The sequence below is a fragment of the Hypanus sabinus genome, chromosome 2 (genome assembly GCF_030144855.1).
Source record: "Hypanus sabinus isolate sHypSab1 chromosome 2, sHypSab1.hap1, whole genome shotgun sequence".
NCBI classification, from domain to species: Eukaryota; Metazoa; Chordata; class Chondrichthyes; order Myliobatiformes; family Dasyatidae; genus Hypanus; species Hypanus sabinus.
In genome coordinates, this window is record NC_082707.1 from 113,771,796 (window position 1) to 113,788,352 (window position 16,557).

A 16,557-nucleotide genomic window follows, 5' to 3' on the forward strand; every position below is an offset into this window, starting at 1 on the left:
GGGGGAGGGGGAATTACACATCAGATACGACGACAATGGTTTGCACCAAGGCCGACAGTAATTGCAGGATAGGTTGTGTGAAGCTGTGGAAAATGCCAATGAAATATTAGAGGAATATCACCTGCTAAGTTGCCACCTGCAGATAGACTTTGTGCACATGCCTACCAGTTGGGGGGGGGGGGGGAACTGGAATAAGGGGATATATAGTGGATGTGTTCTCCAAGTGGGCAGAGGCTTTTCCCACTAGAAAGGACGATACTCGAACTGGGTAAAGACATTGATGAAGGAGATTATTTGCAGATTTGGGGTGCCATGCAAGTTTTATAGTGACCGAGGGATTCATTTTACAGGTAAACTAATCAAAGAATTGGGTTTCGCTTGGGAGTATCATCTTCCTCAGGATTAGTGGAAAGAATGAAAGGAGTATTAAAAGATACATTGGCTAAATCATGTCAGGCTGGAGGCCCTTCCTTTGACTTTATATGCTCTAAGAAATCAAGTAAACAGGATAACTAAATTAACCCCGTTCGACATATTAATGGGATGACCAATGCCGGCAAGTGCCCAAAATTGTCTAGTCTGGACTGACGAGAAAGCTATTGAAATTGTAAAATTTTGGGGTAAAGCCATCAGATTGAATCGGGTGAGCAGCGGCTGTTTTACCTCAGCCGGGGGAAGAGAATACTCATCTCTTTTAACAAGAGAAATTCTGTAGATGCTGGAAATCCAAGCAACACACACAAATTGCAGCAGGACAGGCAGCATCTATGGAAGAAAGTACAGTTGACATTTTGGGCCGAAACCCTTCAGCAGGACTGGGGGGAAAATCTGAGTAGATTTAAAAGAGGGGGGGAGAGAGAACCACCAGGTGACAAGTGAAACCTGGAGGGGGAGGGATGTAGTAAGAGCTGGGAAGTCCGATCTCTCAGAACACCTTACAATACTTTACCTGCTACTGATGTCAGGCTCACCGGCCTGTAATTACCTGGTTTGCTTTTGGAGCCTTTTTTAAACAATGGAACAACATGAGCTACCCTCCAATCCTCTGGCACTGCACCCATAGCTAAGGACATTTTAAATATTTCTGCCAGGGCCCCCACAATTTCTACATTAGTCTCTCTCAAGGTCCAAGGAAATATCATGTCGGGCCCAGGGGATTTATCTACCTTTATTCACTCTAAGACAGCAAGCACCTCCTCCTCTTTAATCTCTATATGTTTGAGGACACTACTGCTTGTTTCCCTTCCTTCCATATATACTATGCCAGTTTCCTGAGTAAATACTGATGCAAAAAACTGTTTAAGATCTCTCCCGTCTTGTGAGGCTCCACACATAGACAACTACTCTATTCTTCTAGGGGACCAATTTTGTCCCTTACTCTTAAAATACTTGTAGAAACCCTTCAGGTTTACCTTCACATTATCTGCCAAAGCAACCTCATGTCTTCTTTTTGCCTTCCTGATTTCCTTTAGTATTTTCTTACTTTTTCTATACTCTTCAAGTACCTCATTTGTTCCTTGTTGCCTATACCTGCTGTACACCTCTCTCTTTTTCTTAACCAGATCACCAATATCCCTTGAAAACCAAGGTTCCCTATGCCTGTTAACTTTGCCTTTAATCCTGGCAGGAACATGCAAACTCTGCACTCTCAAAATTTTGCCTCAGAAGGCCTTCCACTTACTGATCACATCCTTGCCAGAAAACAACTCATCCCAACCCACTCTTCCTAGATCCTTTCTCATTTCCACAAAATTAGCCCTTCTCCAATTTAGAACCTCAACTCGAGGACCAGACCTATCCTTAGCCATAATTAACTTGAAACTAATGACATTATGGTCACAGGACCCAAAATGTTTGCCTACACTTGTTCGCCTCTTATTCTTTAGGAGAAAGACTGTGAACAGTACACCGAGGGAGGTGCTGCCCATTGAAATTGAAGTGGAAATGCCATTTATGTTTTGTAAATATGACACACAGAGGCCATTTTCAATAGGGTACTTACTTTGTGGCTACTGTGCCTGTTCCCGGGCTGCCCTGAAACTGGGTAGGGACCTGTTAACTGGCCTATGTGGTTCCCTTCATGCAGATTCTAAAACCCTTAAACTTGCATCCCTGCATCGGGATTAAGAGAGCTATTACTGAGACTGAGAGGTTTGGGATGATGATGTTTCCTATGCACGGGGCAGGCAGAACAGCTCAGGAATACACGTGAGTGGCCTCAGCCCTCGGCCAATGATACCGCTTTGACCCTGGCAGCAGATTAAGGAGCTTAACTGCTGAGGTAGCAGCCATTAGCCCTGCAAAATAAGAGTGGCTCTGGACTTCATGCTCGTTGAGAAAGGTGGAACCCGTGCTATCATAGGACAGGAATGTTGTACCTATATGTGAATCCAAGAATATATCCCCTCTGGGGGACTATATTCATAAGTGTTAAATACGTAAGGTAGAAGAATTCCAGAACTATAATCCTCCCAGGGGGTGGTGGACTTTAAGGAATCTCTTAGGCGGGTAGTGGACAATGTTGGTGCATTATAGGTTGTTACTGGTATTGATAGGAGTGGTAGTAGCAATCTTTAGCTTTACTTGTGCCCTGCTATCCCTGCCTTGGCATAGATCCACAGAGATGTTTCCAAAGATGAAGTTGGAACCCTTTGATCCTGAATATGATGAAGACACTTGTTTAGACATGCAGTCTCAGTCCCCAGTTTATGAAGCCCCTTATCCGGAAGATGAAGAGGAATAAAGTGATCTGACCATCAAAAAGGAGGGAACTGTGGAAGAAGCCTGAGAATTAATGGTTAACAAAATTATGATTATAATACAGGGTAAGAAGTAGGTGGGGTCTGTCTCCTCATACTAATTAGCAACGTCCCGTTAGAAACAAAAAAACCCGACAACACACAGATGTGTGTAAGGAGGAACCATTAACCCTCAATGCTACATGACTAATTACTTGTTTTTAAAAAATAATCAATGAGGGAGGGGCCATTGGCTTTCCAGGCTATACAATTAACGACTTGGCGATTGGGCTTGTACACGCTGGAATTGAGGAGATTGAGAGGGGATCTGATTGAAACGTTTAAGATAATTAAAGGATTTGATAGGATTGAGGCAGGAAATATGTTCCAGATGTTGGGAGAGTCCAGTACTAGAGGGCATGGATTGAGAATAAGAGGTCAGTTATTTAAAACAGAGTTGAGGAAGAGCTTCTTCTCCCAGAGAGTTGTGGAGGTGTGGAATGCACTGCCTCGGAGGACGGTGGAGACCAATTCTCTGGATGCTTTCAAGAAGGAGCTAGATAGATATCTGATGGATAGGGGAATCAAGGGAAATGGGGACAAGGCAGGGACTGGGTATTGATAGTGAATGATCAGCCATGATCTCAGAATGGCGGTGCAGACTCGAGGGGCCGAATGGTCTACTTCTGCACCTATTGTCTATTATAACATTCCTTCAGCCTTCAGGGCTACAGAACTAAGGGCTTGGCTAATGGTGAACTGATTGTGTATGTGAGGACCCATGTCTGATATTGCATAATGTATGGAAGCATCTGGAACCTTGTCGATAAGGAACTCTTCACCCCTGAAAATGCTGAAATGTGTGAATTTTAAGGTATAAAAGACCATGCTTGTGCTCACTTTAGCGGGGTCTTAGTGGGATCTCAGTGATCACATAATTAAACTGAATACCAGGGGTCTGTGTCTTTGTTTCAGTCCAATTGACAATGTCAAGTTTCTCTGACACATACACAGAGGCTATAGAACTGTGGCAAAGCAGCTGCAAGGTCATGGATTGTATATGGATTACAGAGGAGGTTGTTCTTGACATCATGAGGCAAAGCAGGGCAGACAAATCCTCGAGGCTTGACCAGGTGTCTGTTTAGACCCCGTGAGAAGCTAGTACAGAAATTGCAGGGGCCCTAGCATAAGGCATTTAAATTGTCTTTGCCATGGTGAGGTGCCAGAGGATCAGAAGAAGGCTGATGTTATTCCATTGTTTATGAAAGTTTCCAAGAACAAGATAGGAAATTATAGGCCTGTAAGCCTGACGTTAATAGTTATTGTGTGGTTATTATTCAACAGGACCTGAAATATGTTTTGGTTAGAGTTAGTCAACATGGCTTAATGTGGTAGATTGTGTTTAACCAATCATAGTTTTTCCAGGTTACCAGAAAAGTTGATGAAGGAAAGACAGTGGCATTCAGGATGAGGTGGTTAATTGAATAGTGGCTTCATGGGAGAAGCCAGAGAGTGGTAGTAGATGGTTATCTCTCTAGAATTAGTCAAGGTGATAGGTTGTGTCTAACCCAGGGGTGGGCAAACTTTTTGACTTGTGGGCCACAAAGGGTTCTAAAATTTGACAGGGGGGCCGGACCAGGAGCAGATGGACGGAGTGTTTTGGTAATACACCTCATAAGAGAAAATAAAATATCATGGGATATGTAGAAAACATGTGCTTTAATTTCAATTGAAAATGAAACAACAATTACAACAAAATATCTGTCTTTGAAGTCCCATGGTATTTAGCTATTTATTGAAATGACTTTTAAAACACTGAAAATTCTGTTATCCTTCAAGATATTATCATCATCACTCTCCTCCTGACTGTCTTTATTTCAAAAACGGTAGGAGATGCAGGTCTACTTGTCCTGTTCCTTCTTATTCAATTGTCCCGTGCCAAAACTCAACAACGACCAGCACAAAGACAGAACAATGACAGCGCGCCAGTATGCGGAGCGCGTTATTTGATCTGGGGCGCATTTTTTATTTTGAGAACGTACGTGCACCTGCGCACTACTCATGTCCATCACTTAACAGAAATGACATGTAACATGTAAGGCTTATTGAAAAAAATATTTTCAAATGCATTTTTTACATAACACAACGAAGAAACTTATTTTTAATTTCAGTGGGAACAGTGTTGTTGGTCTCCCTTTTTAGCCAGCGCATCAAAGTCTGGATTTAGTTTTGTTGTGGCGATTCTCAGGATGGATCTGAGGTGTTGGTCAGTTAACTTGGATCTGTGGCTGGCTTTGTTGATGTTCATGACGCTGAACGCCTGTTCACACAAATAGGTCAAGCCAAACAAAGAGTAAAGCGCAAATGTGGAATAATACGCTGCACCTCAACAAAAGTCAAAGTATATAGAGTGCGTCATCTATTGGGAAAACACCAGAATTGCGGGGAAAAAAACGCTAACAAGGTTTATTAATATAATTTCAAGTTCTGCGGGCCGGATTAAAAAGCTTAACGGGCCGCATATGGCCCGCGGGCCATAGTTTGCCCATGCCTGGTCTAACCAGTCTTGGAGACCTGCAACCGTGGAATGCCACAGGGATTAATGTTGGGTCCGTTGTTGTTTGTCATCTATAGCAATGATCTGGATGATAATGTGGTAAATTGGATCAGCAAATTTGCAGATGTCACCAAGATTGAGGGTGTAGTTGACAGTGAGGTACACCAGTGGTCCCCAACCACCAGGCCGCAAATCATGTGCTACTGGGCGGTGAGCAAACAATATGATTTGGTGATATGAAATGATATGAGTCAGCTGCACCTTTCCTCATTCCCTGTCACGCCCACTGTTGAACTTGAACGCATGCGAGGTCATCAGTCGACTTGAGTAAAAAAACAACCGTCGCTTGAGAGTTCCTCTGGAAGAGGTGGTAGGGGACATAAAAGGCCTAATGATGATGATAACGCAGAGACAACTAAGGCCAAGACTGCAAAAAACTTCCTTCAACAGAAAATACGACAAGTTGTACATAAAATATGGCTTTATTGTGACCGGTGATTCACACGCTCCAAGCCCCCGGTGTGTGATATGTAGAGACAAGCTGTCTAGTGAGGCAATGAAGCCCTCAAAACTGCTTCGGCACCTTGAGTCCAAGCACCCTGCACTTAAAGACAAACCTGTTGAGTTTTTTGAGCGGAAAAAATGTGAGCAAGCGGGACAGAAGCAAGTGACTGGAAAAGTATGTTTGACATAACATCTCTGCCGGCATTCTGGATCAAAGTCAAAGCTGAATATCCTAAGATACCCACAAAAGCACTGAAAATGTTGCTTCCATTTCCAACATCATATCTCTGTGAAGCGGGGTTTTCTCCGATGAATGCAACGAAAACTAAATTGCGGAATAGATTGGACATAAGGAACCCACTTCAAGTATCGTTGTCTCCCATCACCCCTCGATGGGACCGTCTTGTTGCAGGGAAACAAGCCCAGCGCTCCTACTGATCCTGCGATATTGGTGTGTTGCAATGATTTTATATGTTCATACGAGAAAAATATGTGCTGTGTTTAATATCCAAACGTTACTTAAAATGTTCTGAAGCTATTGACTTATAAGTGACTTATCACTATATTCATGGGAGGAGAATATACACTTTGCGCTTACTATTAAATTCATTAGATAAACCCATTTAGAAATGAAATTTAGTGCATTAGCCACTAATAAGTGACTTATAGTTTCACCTATATTCCGGTCATGATTAACACCGCCCCCCCAGGTCGGCTGGTCCACAGTGCGACAAAAGGTTAGGGACCCCTGAGGTACACTATTAAAGCTTGCAGCGGGATCAGGACAAGATGGAAAAATGAAATGAAGAATTTATTGCAGACAAATGTGAGATGTTGCACTTTAGGACAAACCAGGATAAGACCTGCACGGTGAACAGTAAGGCGTTGAGTTAAAACAGTGAGATCTGGGAATAGATCCATAATTCCATGAAAGTGGCATCAGAGATAACTAGGGTCACAAACTTTTGGCACCTTAGCTTTCACATATCAGAGCATTGGGTACAGGATTGGAAATTACATTGGTCAGACTAAATTTGGAGTATTGTGTGCAGTTCTGGTCACATATCTACTAGAAAGACATCAATAAAATTGAAACAGTGTAGGTAAAATTTTAAAGTATGGTGATGGTTCTTGAGAACCTAAATTACAGGGAAAACTTGACTAAGTTAAGACTATTACCTGGAGTGTACTTGAATGAGGGGAAGATTTTACAGAGGTATTCAAAATTGAAGGGTATAGACAAGGCAAATGCAAGTAGAGGTCATAAGCAAAAGGTGAAATGTTTAAGTGGGTATGAGGGCAAATTTCTTCATTCAGGATGGTGAATTTGCCAAAGTGTGTGTGGAACGAGCTGCCAGCATAAGTGGTGAATATGGGTTCAATTTCAACATTTAAGCGATCTTTCGATAAGTACATGCATGGAAGGGGTATAGACGCAGAGTATTAGTTCAGCATGGAGTAGTCACTACCCAAATGTACAAGTGAAAAGAATTGACATGACAGTCTGACAATTCAGACATCCTAGTAGATCAAATGGAGACATTTTGCAAAGCAGTCCCACATACTGCATTTGGTTTTTCCACATCCAACAGAATGTCTCCATAATTTCCTACTTCAAAATGATGTTATATTGTTGCTTTCCCTTTAAACACTGAACTCCGAGTCACTCATTGACTTCTTCCAAACACCCATTCCTTTCCTTACCACAGACAATGCCTTTCCAATTCTTGCTTCTCACCATCCAGGAATCCAAACACTCCTGGTGAAATAGTAATTCACTTGTATTGCTGCCAATTAATATACACTATATGATGATCTGTGTTCTTTGCCTTGGCCATACTACAAGTGAATAGAAATACAGGATTTTGATAAACATTTATTAAAATATATGAACCACAACTTTGCATCTAATTCTGGTTGCCATATCTAAATGTGGGAACTTCAAAGAGTATGGGAGACAAACCACAACAGGTGCTGGAATCTGGAACAACAGCCATTCTGCTAGAGGAACTTGTACCAATCAGGGTTTTGACCAGAAATACTGACAATTCCTTTCTTCACAGATGTTGCTAGACCTGATGAATTCTTCAGAAGGAATGTGTTTTGCAAAACCAAAAAGGTAGCATGGAGATCAAAATTGTTTAAGCTGTGATCACATTAAACAGTGAAGCGAACATGAAGTCGTTCCTTGTGTTTTTGCATTCTGATAAGTTCTAGTAAGGCCCTGCTCAAATAGTTCCAGGGAAGGATTTAAATTACGATTAGACAGCAGAAGCCAATGTTGCTAATTCTGGAACAAAAATCTCAGAAATCTGTCAGAATTGTATAGTTTGTCTTTTATTCATTGTTTTTCAGTCTGTGTGTGTAGTTTTTCCATAAATTCCATTGCGCTTATTTGTTCTACTGTGAATGCCTGCAAGAAAATGAATCTTGGTTGTATATTGTGACACATGTATTTTGATAATAAATTTATTTTGAACTTTGATTACATTTAGGCAAGGTAAACAGGAAGCACTTGCCGTTAGCAGATAGTTAAAGGACAAAGGAACATCATTTAGAAATGATGGGCAAGAAAAATACTTGGCTAGAGGAGAGACAAGTTAAAAACTTAAAATAGCAGTTGGAACAAAAAGAGCTGCTTAAAACCTTTATTGACTATCTGTTCCATTATCTCCTTATATTTTTCAATATCAAAATATCTTTGACAACATATCTGAAATACCATGTAAAATGTTATAAGACTAACAGGAACACAAATAGAAGTTTTTTTTAGGCAGTGGGACTGGTAGGTATCCAGCCTTCACAATCAAATACAGAATGTTTTACTTTACCAATATTTATTTTATCCATACAAAAATACTACTGCAATAACAGAGGATAGATTTCTTAAAAAATGAGGCAAACATCAATTTCTAAAGAATGAGATAGCAGTACTTCTCTATTATTTGTCTTCCTGATCATTCTTTGAGCGTTTACACTGTTGAGCTTTTCATAAAACATTAAGCAAAAGAAGCACTACTAAATTGCTTGATCCTCCTTTGCTGTCGTAGATTGTCCAACATCATCTGCTCTCATTTCAGACTGTGGCTTTGTAGTAAACAATCAATATTTTTCCCTAGCTGAGTACTAAACACAGTGAAAGGACTGAAGTAGTAATGTACAAAGTGCCATCACCTGTTTAGTCTAAGGGGAACCCCTTAGAGAAGCAATTCCTGCACTTCAAAAACACTTTTTGGCTTTGACAATCAGAAAGATAAATCAACAATTAGTACATTTACCAGTAATTGATAACTATCAGGATAAATTAGCAAAGAACAATGTGCATAATTCAGCTTTTTCAGCCATTTCTTAGTGAGGTTTTATTTGAGCCTAGATCTTAGGATCTTGTTAGAAATGGTCCAAGCTTTAAATATAATTGGGCACATTCTACTTCCAACTAATTAGGCCTGAATAAACCCCAGTGCTGAAAATCTGGAACAGAAAGTGTATGACAGTAAACATCAGTGGCACTGAACTACAACTAGACAAAATGAACAGACATCAGATCTCCGAACAACAATTAACAAATGTAATACTAAGCAGATGAGAGATTTTAATGCTGGAAAGATGCTGAAACATATGCAATCTCAGGAGTTCCATTAGATATCAGAAGGGAAGTCAGCTTCTGTGCATAATGGGGCAATTCTACTTTCCCAGCCAACAATGTAAATCTAAGTTCTGGATACAGAAAATAAAAACCAAACTTGAAATCCAGAGGAGAGGAGTTCAAACATTGATGTGCACTTCTGTGAGAAATGCCCAACAGCAAAATACATACAGATTCAAGACTGAAATCACAGCAAAGCCTGAAGTACGAGGGGTGATTGATAAGTTCATGGCCTAAGGTAGGAGGAGTCAATTTTAGAAAACCTAGCACATTTATTTTTCAACATAGTCCCCTCGTACATTGACACACTTAGTCCAGCGGCCGTGGAGCATACGGATCCCTTCTTTGTAGAAGTTGGCGTCTTGGACCCCCAGAAGTGGTCCACTGCAGGAGTGATTGATAAGTTTGTGGCCTAAGGTAGATGAGTTATTAACTTCAAACTTTCTGCATAATCACTCAAAGAGTTGAACTGCATGTGCATGTAACAAGAGCTGTATAACTCATCTCCTTCTACCTTAGGCCACAAACTTATCACTCACCCATCTGTGGACCATGTCTACAAAGAAGGATCCATATGCCCCACGACCGCTGGACTAAGTGTGTAAATGTAGGAGGGGACTGTGTTGAAAAACAAATGCGCCAGGTTTTCTAAAACTGGCTACTTCTACCCTAGGCCACAAACTTATCAATCACCCCCTTATATAGTGATACACGCAAGGGAAAACTAAAGTTCTTTTTAACAAAGAGGTCAATAACCACATCAATAAAATAACAGGAAAGTATTAGCATAAACCAACCAGCGGGTTGATCTCTTTCACTCCATGACCAAGCCTCGCCTTGCTCCCATCATGTGGTTCTTTATCTCCTTCCTCTTTTCCACCAACTTTTCCCGTCGATTTTCCCTGTAATGGAAGAGAGTGTAAATTCCCCCAGCAATGATGAATGTAAGGTTGAGACACTTCCACGTCAGCTAACACTGACGCAAGAGTAAGCAAAATTCAGGACAGATGTCAGATTATATAGTATACTCAGCAAAATTAATCATTCAGGCCACAAAGTCAAAAAAAAATGTATTTGTTTCAGAACCTCAGGGTGACGAGAAAAAGTGAGAAACTAGGTGACAGATCAATTGCACCCCAAACAATTTCTCTGTTCTTATTTCTTAAAATCACTGCCATGAAGGTGAAATGTCTTGTTCCTTCATCTTTACCGGGTCAAAATCTCACACATTAGATTTACCTTAACCACTAGGACAGCAAAGACGCAAGGTAGCAATGCTTTAAAACGCATACCAGTAAGTTCACATCCCAAGAATTATTAAAATAGTTGTCATATTCTAAAAGTAGACATCTGTGTCACTCAGGCAATAATTAAATAATTAGTGGATTACAGATGCGATGGAGTGAAACCTTACCTTGTCTGCAATTTTGGCTGTTTATAATTCTGAGCAGAGCACCTTGTATTCTGTGACTTATTTTCAGCTACTCTGATCTCTCTGGTGTCCTCCCAGGGTCTTAATTTTCCTAAAACACAAAATGAGACATTGGGTAAAAGTTAGAGCTTTTGAAATCATAAGACTGTAAGATATAGGAGTGGAATTAGGCCATTCAGCCCACTGAGATGCTCCGCCATTCCATCAGGGCTGATCTATTATCCTTCTCAACCCCATTCTCCTGCCTTCTCCATGTATCTTTGACACCCTAACCATGACACAACCAAACTCTGCTTTAAATGACTTGTCCTCCTCAACCATCCGTGGCAATGAACTCCAGATTCATCAGTCTTTGGCTGAAGAAATTCCTCTTCAACTCTGTTCCAAAGGGGCTCCCTTCTGTTTTCAGGTTATGCACTCTGATCCTAAACTCTCCAATATTGAGAGATTTCAATGAGATCACCACTCATTCCTCTAAACTCGAGTCCAGACCCAGCACCCTCAAATGTCCCTCGTATATTAACCCTTTCATTCTTGTGAACCTCCTCTCGATCCTCTCCAATGCTCACACATTCTTTCTTAGATACGGGAACCAAAACTGCTCATAATACTCCAAGTGAGGTCTCTTGTTCTCAAACCTGAAAACAAATTGTGAATACTAGGCAGAACTGTCATCTCTCACTAGTAATGACTCCTCAGATTTCTTGTTCAAGCCATCCTACGTTCCTTCCAGATGTTTATTAAGCACACTGATAAACTAAAGATTCTGTCAAAACATGTTTCTTTACCATACTGAAGACAAGAAACTCATTAGCGGTTAGATTTGTTTTTACAAACTGAACATACCCAGTGAAATGTCAATTTAATAGAGTAGATGGCAGTGTTACCAATATGCATTTAGTACTTTAATTGAGGCTACTGGTTCTACTACATATCTGCTTCATGAAAGCCAGGGTCTATATGATCTGCTTAGTCACCTGAATGCAACAATAAATAAAGAGTGCACTTGTTTCTATGATAAAAGTGACTTCTAAACAGTCCATATAGAATTTAGTGCTCTGAACTGAAAATACTCATCTCTTGGACATTGAGTACTACCATAGTCATCCTTCACACACATTCAGTATAGATATGTCCTTTAGCATTAAGATCAATCCTGTGTTTTACTGTCGAGCAACATCATGTTGATACTCCACCATTTATGATCCAAAACAAATGTCAGTTACAAACGAGGATTAGCAACACTGTTCCAGAAAAAATATTCATGGATATTGGAGTTTAATTTCTCAAGCCACGCAGCTGTCGGCCCATAGCTGTGCCCAACTCTCAGACATTGATTGCAAGGATGCTTGAACCTGGCTGGATACACTGTCAGCTCAGAGCCATTGTAGCATATCCATCAGCACAATGCTACTACTGTGCGGAGCGTCAGAGTTTGGTGTTCAATTCCAATGTTATCTGCAAGGAGTCTTCCCGTGAAATGCATGTATTTCATCCACATGCTCCAGTTTCCTCTCACGGTCCAAAGACATACTGGTTAGAAGGTTAATTGGCCATTGTAAATTGTCCCGAGATTAGGCTAGCGTTAAATCGGCTGCTGCTGGGCGGTGTAGCTCAAAGGGCTGGTCCTTAGTCCTTTCTGAGAAAATTGCTACCACACATACTGTTGTCCAAACCCCAACATCCAGCAGAAAAGTTATGGAGATAGCTGGGGGGGGGGGGGGGGGGGGGGGGTAGGGGGAAGTACACAGGCCCCAGTGTCTTGTAGAACCATTCTTTAGTGGAAGTGAAATTAATTTAACTTTTCAAATTAAAGTAAGTGAATAATTTAGAAAAAAGTACTGCATGAATTGGTTGGGTTGAGATGTATCTTTACTAAAAGAGGTGGAAGGTGCTCCTTCCCTTTGCTAGCCTGCAGGTCACCCTTGGGCACGGTGTAACATCAGCTTAGCCAGGCGGTGGATGGTTGTATGAGCAGCTGGTGCATATCACGAGTTCTGGTTATGCAACCAGGCAGACAATCTCTGAAGAGTATCACCCCCCTTGTACAGACACTGCCCAGAAGGTGCCAATGGCAAACCACTTGTGTAGAAACATTTGCCAAGAACAATCATGGTCATATTAGAGACAGATGAAAGACCATGATCTCCCATGTCATACAACATGAACTATATGAATAATAGCACTGAATTAATTGCTTTTGAGGTCATTGATAATAAGTACAAGTGGTGCCCTATGTTGCAAGATCTTGGAATCCTAAACCAAAAAAAAGTTTCACAATACTTTTACTCACATATAATCTTCCCAAAAGCTCACTTGAGCCAATGCATACCAACCTTTGTGTGGCTTGTACCCAAGAGGCCGAGTCAAGCTGGCCTGCAGGTCGAACTTTTTGCCTGTTCCAGGAGTGGCATTGCTAGAAAACTTGTATGGAGTAACCACTGAAAACAAGAAACATGACCCAAAAACAAGGTAATTAGTACACCATTATCCCGTGGTGCCTAGTGGCTCTTTTTAAAGTGCTTATTGATAAATTCTACAAATAGGAATCCACCTCTAATAAAAGAAACAGCCCCAGCATCTACAATAGGGAATTCTGTTGCTTGCAACATGGAATATGTTTGCACTCACATCTTTGGCCTCCTCTGAAATCAGTGCTTCAGATAATGGTCATTTCTCATTTTCAAGACTGATAAAAGTGATTGGTAGGCTACCTGAACATGGGCAATATCTAATTTCTTATCTTTCAAGCCAGACCTTCCTTCAGTATACACTGTACGGTATTTGACTGTTACACAGAAACTGAGCAAGACTACTTCTGACGATGAACATGGTTCAAATGGATCTTCACTCCACATTGATGTTGGATAATGGGAACCAAACTTATAATTAAAAATATTTTTGATTTTTTTTTAAACTTAATTTAGCCCAAGTGCCAAATATTTAACATGTTGAGATGTGGCATGCATATGAAAACAATCAAAAAGGGATACAACAGCACCTTTACTCTGGGTATGTTCTGTACAGCTGGCATCTTTCTGGTCCTTTAGTTTCTTCAGTTGTGAAACCATGTTTATTTTCACCTCTTCGGTGTCAAGATTACTGGGTGGTTCTGTGTACGGTGACATTCTGGATGGAGTTTTCATTGCAGTGTGCTTTTTCTCATTATTTTTGGTACATTCTGTAAAGCTGAACAGCATAAAGTATAATTACTTATTTAACAACAGGAGAAAAACATCAAAAATTGAAATGAACTAGAACATAAAACTGAAGTTATGAATAAGCACATTATTAAAATTTTATTCCTTAAAAATTATAGTATGTGTATATTAAATTGGTATAATTTTCGAGGAAAGGTACATAGAAAATGGAGTCAAAAGGGGACTAAGAATTGATAGGTATCTGGATGTTGCTAACAAATGTGGCAAAAGCCATTACCGAACATTCATTTTGGAAACGGAGTGCACAGATGGTTTGAAGACTGAGGTTCGTGGCAGCTTAGCTTGGCTGGCTGGCGTGGATAATTTATTATTTTTTGTCTGTTGCAGTGGGCTAATCAAAGAAGACAAGCTCTTCTGAGGTCCATTCAGTGATTTCTAAAGCATGGTGAGAGAGGATAGAAAATGTCATAAATTCATGCAATTAAAAATCAAAAAGCCAGAAACATATAGCTTTCGACGCTATTTTTGATCAAGTGTAATTTTAGTCCTATCTATTAGTTTCTGGAGACTGCAGGATAGAACAAGATATATTCATCACATTACTATTCTTTCATTAATCTGCTCCATTAATAACTTCCTTTCATCACAAGATCAGGAGGGTCAGGGACTTTCACTAATGCTCAAATCTATTCGTACTCAAAATAATGCAAGACCGAAAGGCCATTCAAGTTGATAAGTGACAAAAAAATTTACTCCACAAAACTACCAAGCAATGGCCTTCTCCAGACAATTTAACCACTCATGTTCAACATTCAAGAAAATTAAATTTCCCACAATATCCCAATGGCTGTCCAGAGAATAATGAGGCATAGGTGAACTAGATTTAAATCTACATCAGAAATGGGATGAGTGAAGTTCAAGCAGCCTACGTGACTGGCACCTCATACATTCCCTCCCTCCACCTTTGGAACACCATGCATGTAGTGATAATATATAAAACACATCGGCTCAAAGGAGATTTCGGCTTGGAAGAGTCATTGGCTCAGGGTAAGTTTCTGTTAAGATGCCCTTTCTTTTCCCTCTTACTGTATGTTTTTGTAGTAAATGCCCATTGTGTGTTCTTCATGCCGGATACTGGAGTGAGAGACCCAGAACTACATCGGCGTGAAATGCATGCAGCTGCAGCTCCTGGAAGACTGCGTTAGGTGACTGGAGCAGCAGCTGCTTTGTACGGGAGAATGTTACAGGGAAGTCGTCACCCTGAAATTGCAGGAGGCGAGTAGCTAGGTGACTGTCAGGAGAGATGGAAATGTGAATAGGTGGTTAGCACAGAGCACCCTGTGCCATTCCTCTCAACCACAAGTATAGTTTTGGGGGATGACCACCCAGGGGAAATGCCATGGAAACCAGGTTACTGGCACTAAGCATGGATCTGTGGTGCAGGAGGGAAAGAGGAAGAAGAGGGGTGCAGTAGTGAAAGAGTAGTCAGGGGAACAGACAGCAAATTCTGTAGATATGAGCAGGACACCCAGATGGTATGTTGCCTCCCAGGTGCCAGGGTCAGGGACGTCTTGGATCTAGTCCAAAGCATTTTGGAGGGGGAGGGTGAGCAGCCAGATGTCTTGGTACCAATAACAGAGGAAGGAAAAGCAGAAAGCTCCTGAAGAGAGAATTGAGAGAGCTGGGCAGAAAGCTGAGAAACAGGACCTCCAGGCTAGTAATTTCTGGATTGCTGCCTGTGTCACATGCCAGTGAAGTTGGTGCAGGGGGTAGGGCTTCAGGTTCTTGGATCATTGGTAGCTCTTCTGAGGGAGGTATGACCTGTTCAAAGTTATGGGTTGGGAGTCAGCAGGAGACGCTCATGGAGTGAGCACTGTTTCAGATTCGCTCCATAACCTTTACTTTTTTTAACCTATGATCACCCTTATTTAACTTACTTTTACCTACACAAAAAGATTCTTGCTACTTTTTTGGACTTATCTTTAAGAGTTTATTGTGAATTTTGAAGAAATGAATACAGAAATGGCTCTGAGATCTAAAGGGCGAGAACCTGGGAAAGATTCTAACGGGAAGAAGAAAAAGACTGATCCTAAGCGCACTGAATTAACTTATGAAATGTTATCGGAGCTTTTAAATGAAAAGCTTGAAGAACAACGACAAATTTTCAAACAAGATATAAAGGCCTTTCAGGATTATATGGATAAGACGGATTCAGTAGTTAACCAGCAGCAAGCTCTAATCGCAACTTTACAAGAGGACGCTCGGAAGCGAGACTTGATAATCGAAAAACTGGAGCAGAAATTATCTTCGACGATTAAACAGGTGGAAATACTTAAAGCCAAGAGTGTTGACTTTGAGAATCGGTCCAGAAGACAGAACTTACGCATACTTGGTCTCCCGGAAGGTATTGGAACAAGGGGGCCCCTCGAAGTACTTCGCTCAACTTTTAAAGGATGCGTTCCCTTCTGTATTCCCAGACAGTCCTCCATTACTCGATCGCGCTCACAGAATTATGCATC

At 40.9% G+C, this 16,557-nt stretch overlaps 1 protein-coding gene across 1 annotated transcript in view; it reads right to left on the reverse strand.

Annotated features, from left to right (window-relative positions):
* Positions 1 to 539: 539 nt before the first annotated feature.
* Positions 540 to 16,557, reverse strand: part of nusap1 (nucleolar and spindle associated protein 1) — a 53,517-nt gene continuing 37,499 nt past the window's right edge. Inside the window, exons 9-13 of the mRNA XM_059952703.1 lie at positions 14,316 to 14,473; positions 13,879 to 14,066; positions 13,214 to 13,318; positions 10,860 to 10,968; positions 540 to 10,347 (exon numbers count right to left, since the gene is read on the reverse strand). Coding sequence (XP_059808686.1) covers positions 10,260 to 10,347; positions 10,860 to 10,968; positions 13,214 to 13,318; positions 13,879 to 14,066; positions 14,316 to 14,473 — 648 coding nt within the window. The 3' untranslated portion in view covers positions 540 to 10,259. The remainder of the gene's footprint in view (positions 10,348 to 10,859; positions 10,969 to 13,213; positions 13,319 to 13,878; positions 14,067 to 14,315; positions 14,474 to 16,557) is intronic.